Source organism: Malus domestica, chromosome 05 (genome assembly GCF_042453785.1).
Source record: "Malus domestica chromosome 05, GDT2T_hap1".
Lineage (NCBI taxonomy): Eukaryota > Viridiplantae > Streptophyta > Magnoliopsida > Rosales > Rosaceae > Malus > Malus domestica.
Genome location: NC_091665.1, coordinates 40,821,840 through 40,824,142, shown reverse-complemented (window position 1 = coordinate 40,824,142; position 2,303 = coordinate 40,821,840). Strand labels below are relative to the sequence as shown.

Sequence of the window (2,303 nt, the reverse complement as noted above, 5' to 3'; positions counted from 1 at the left end):
CAAGTCTACAAGTAATCATGGATACACAAGTCAACCGCCAATTTTCCAACTCCTTGATTTAAGGCACTTAACTTGTTGATTACTTCTTAGTCTTGGATTTGACGTAAATCACCTTAAATTAAGGAAAAGCATGTGTCCTAGGTTTAACCAATCTCTAGGGTTCCATGTAAAGATGATTGCTTGTAACCATCAGTTTCTCTCGCCTATATGTACTGCATTGTACATTCAAAATTACTTATGAAATAGAAAACACATTGAAACCAAAATTCTACAGCACTTTTTATCAATTAGTTTAGCATAAAATAATTTAGAAGATCTGCGAACCTCAAGAAAATTAGTTTTGAAAAAGGAACCTTAATTACAACAAACACTATGACAGCTAGTTTGGCAACTCTGAGTTGGAGGGCAACTGCATTGGCTTACCAATTTTAGTACTTGAACTTCAAAAATCAGCATCAAAGACTGCAGTCCTTAACACGGTGCGGTATGTACACGGTTAAGGACTGCAGACTGCAAAACTTGCAGTCATCAGCACCATTCACGGCAACTAAAAGCCAAAAGGCAGAGACTCCGGCAAATAGAAAAGGAACTGTAGTCATCAGGTCAATAGACAACCCTTGATTCATCGGTTGACTGAGTCATTCGAACTTCTTTGTGTGAAATCCCCGGAGAAAACAAAAGCAAGAATCGCATTCGGGCCAGACTGATTGATAAAAAAATTTATGCGGTCGTCAACTGTGAAATGTGCTTGGAAATTTCATGGCGACTAAAACCCAATGGGAAAAGACTCCAGCAAATGGGAAAAGACTCCTACGAAATTCCCATCCTAAGAGTTCCATCAAAGTGCACATACAGGAGGTTCTGATCGTCTTCTATATAAACCCGCGATAACATGCTTGCTTCTTCACACCAATCACAACTTTAAATCAAAGCCATTGTCGATACAGAGCGTCCCTCTCATCATCAGTGGTGCTTTGTGAGCAATGGCTTTTGAAAGAAACATTTTAATTGTTGCCATACTCATCACCTTGGGGACCTTGGCATCTCAAGCCACGTCCCGCACATTGTACGAAGATTCCATTGCTGCAAAACATGAGCAATGGATGGAAGAGTTTGGGCGCGTTTACCAGGACAGCGCAGAGAAGGAAAGGCGTTTCCACATATTCAAGAACAATGTGGAATTCGTGGAGAAATTCAACAGTGAAGGGAAGAAGACATACAAGCTAAGCATCAATCAATTTTCTGATATGACCCATGAAGAATTTCTCAGACATCATACTGGATACAAGAAGCCCACTGAATCAACCTCATCCGCAGATGCATCTTTTACGCACAAAAACCTAAGCCTGACGGATGTTCCCCCAAGCATTGACTGGAGGGAGCAAGATGCTGTTACTCCTGTAAAAGATCAAGGGAACTGTGGTAAGAGCACCAACCACCATATTAATATTGGGCAAAGCTTACTCGTACATATATATTTTTAATTACTTTCTTCATGCATTCTTTCCTACGGAAATTAATTCGTATCTGTTTGTTTGAGTACATGCAGGTTGTTGCTGGGCATTTTCTGCAGTGGCAGCAGTCGAAGGGATTACCAAAATCAAAACTGGCCAATTGATCTCACTGTCTGAGCAACAACTTGTGGACTGTGATACAAGTAACTTTGGCTGCCAAGGTGGTGACATGGCTAAAGCCTTTGCATACATTCAACAGAACGGAGGAATTGCCAGTGAAGAAAATTACCCATACCAGGGTTCGGATGGAACATGTGATACGAACCTGGGAAATGAGGCTGCTGCCAAGATAACTAATTATGCAAGGGTAACTCCCAACAGTGAAACCGATTTGCTCAAGGCTGTATCCATGCAACCAGTCTCCGTTGCCATCGCTGCCTCACAAGCCTTTCGGCTCTATTCCGGGGGCCTGTTCACTGATGATAGTTGTGGGACAGAATTGAACCACGCTGTTACCATCATTGGGTATGGGACAACTGAAGATGGCACCCCCTATTGGTTAATCAAGAACTCATGGGCCGAAAGGTGGGGTGATAATGGTTACATGAAGATTCTTAGAAACGCCGATGCCCCAGAAGGTGTTTGTGGCCTCGCTATGCAAGCTTCCTATCCAATTATGTAATGTATTAATCAAGGGCTGAGGTGAGCTTTTTCACTTTGCCTATAGGCTATAAGTATACCAAGAAAACCCATAGGCTGTGAAAAAATGTCTGTCTATTGTACTTGCTTAAAATATGCTCAATGAAAACAAAAGAAGAATTGCATTCAGGTGAGACTGATTGATCATAA

At 41.6% G+C, this 2,303-nt stretch overlaps 1 protein-coding gene across 1 annotated transcript; it reads left to right on the top strand.

Annotated features, from left to right (window-relative positions):
- The first annotated feature begins 906 nt into the window (after positions 1–906).
- Positions 907–2,303, top strand: LOC103408954 (senescence-specific cysteine protease SAG12-like). Its single transcript, XM_070821443.1, has 2 exons — positions 907–1,422; positions 1,550–2,303. Exons 1-2 carry the CDS (start codon positions 984–986, stop codon positions 2,134–2,136), a joined length of 1,026 nt encoding a protein of 341 aa, XP_070677544.1. The 5' UTR covers positions 907–983; the 3' UTR covers positions 2,137–2,303.

Bases quoted from the DNA above. Each gene is read 5' to 3' on its own strand.
- LOC103408954 (XM_070821443.1), top strand. From the start codon at position 984: ATGGCTTTTGAAAGAAACATTTTAATTGTTGCCATACTCATCACCTTG. The intron at 1,423-1,549 runs GTAAGAGCACCA...GAGTACATGCAG, and splicing joins AAAAGATCAAGGGAACTGTG to GTTGTTGCTGGGCATTTTCT.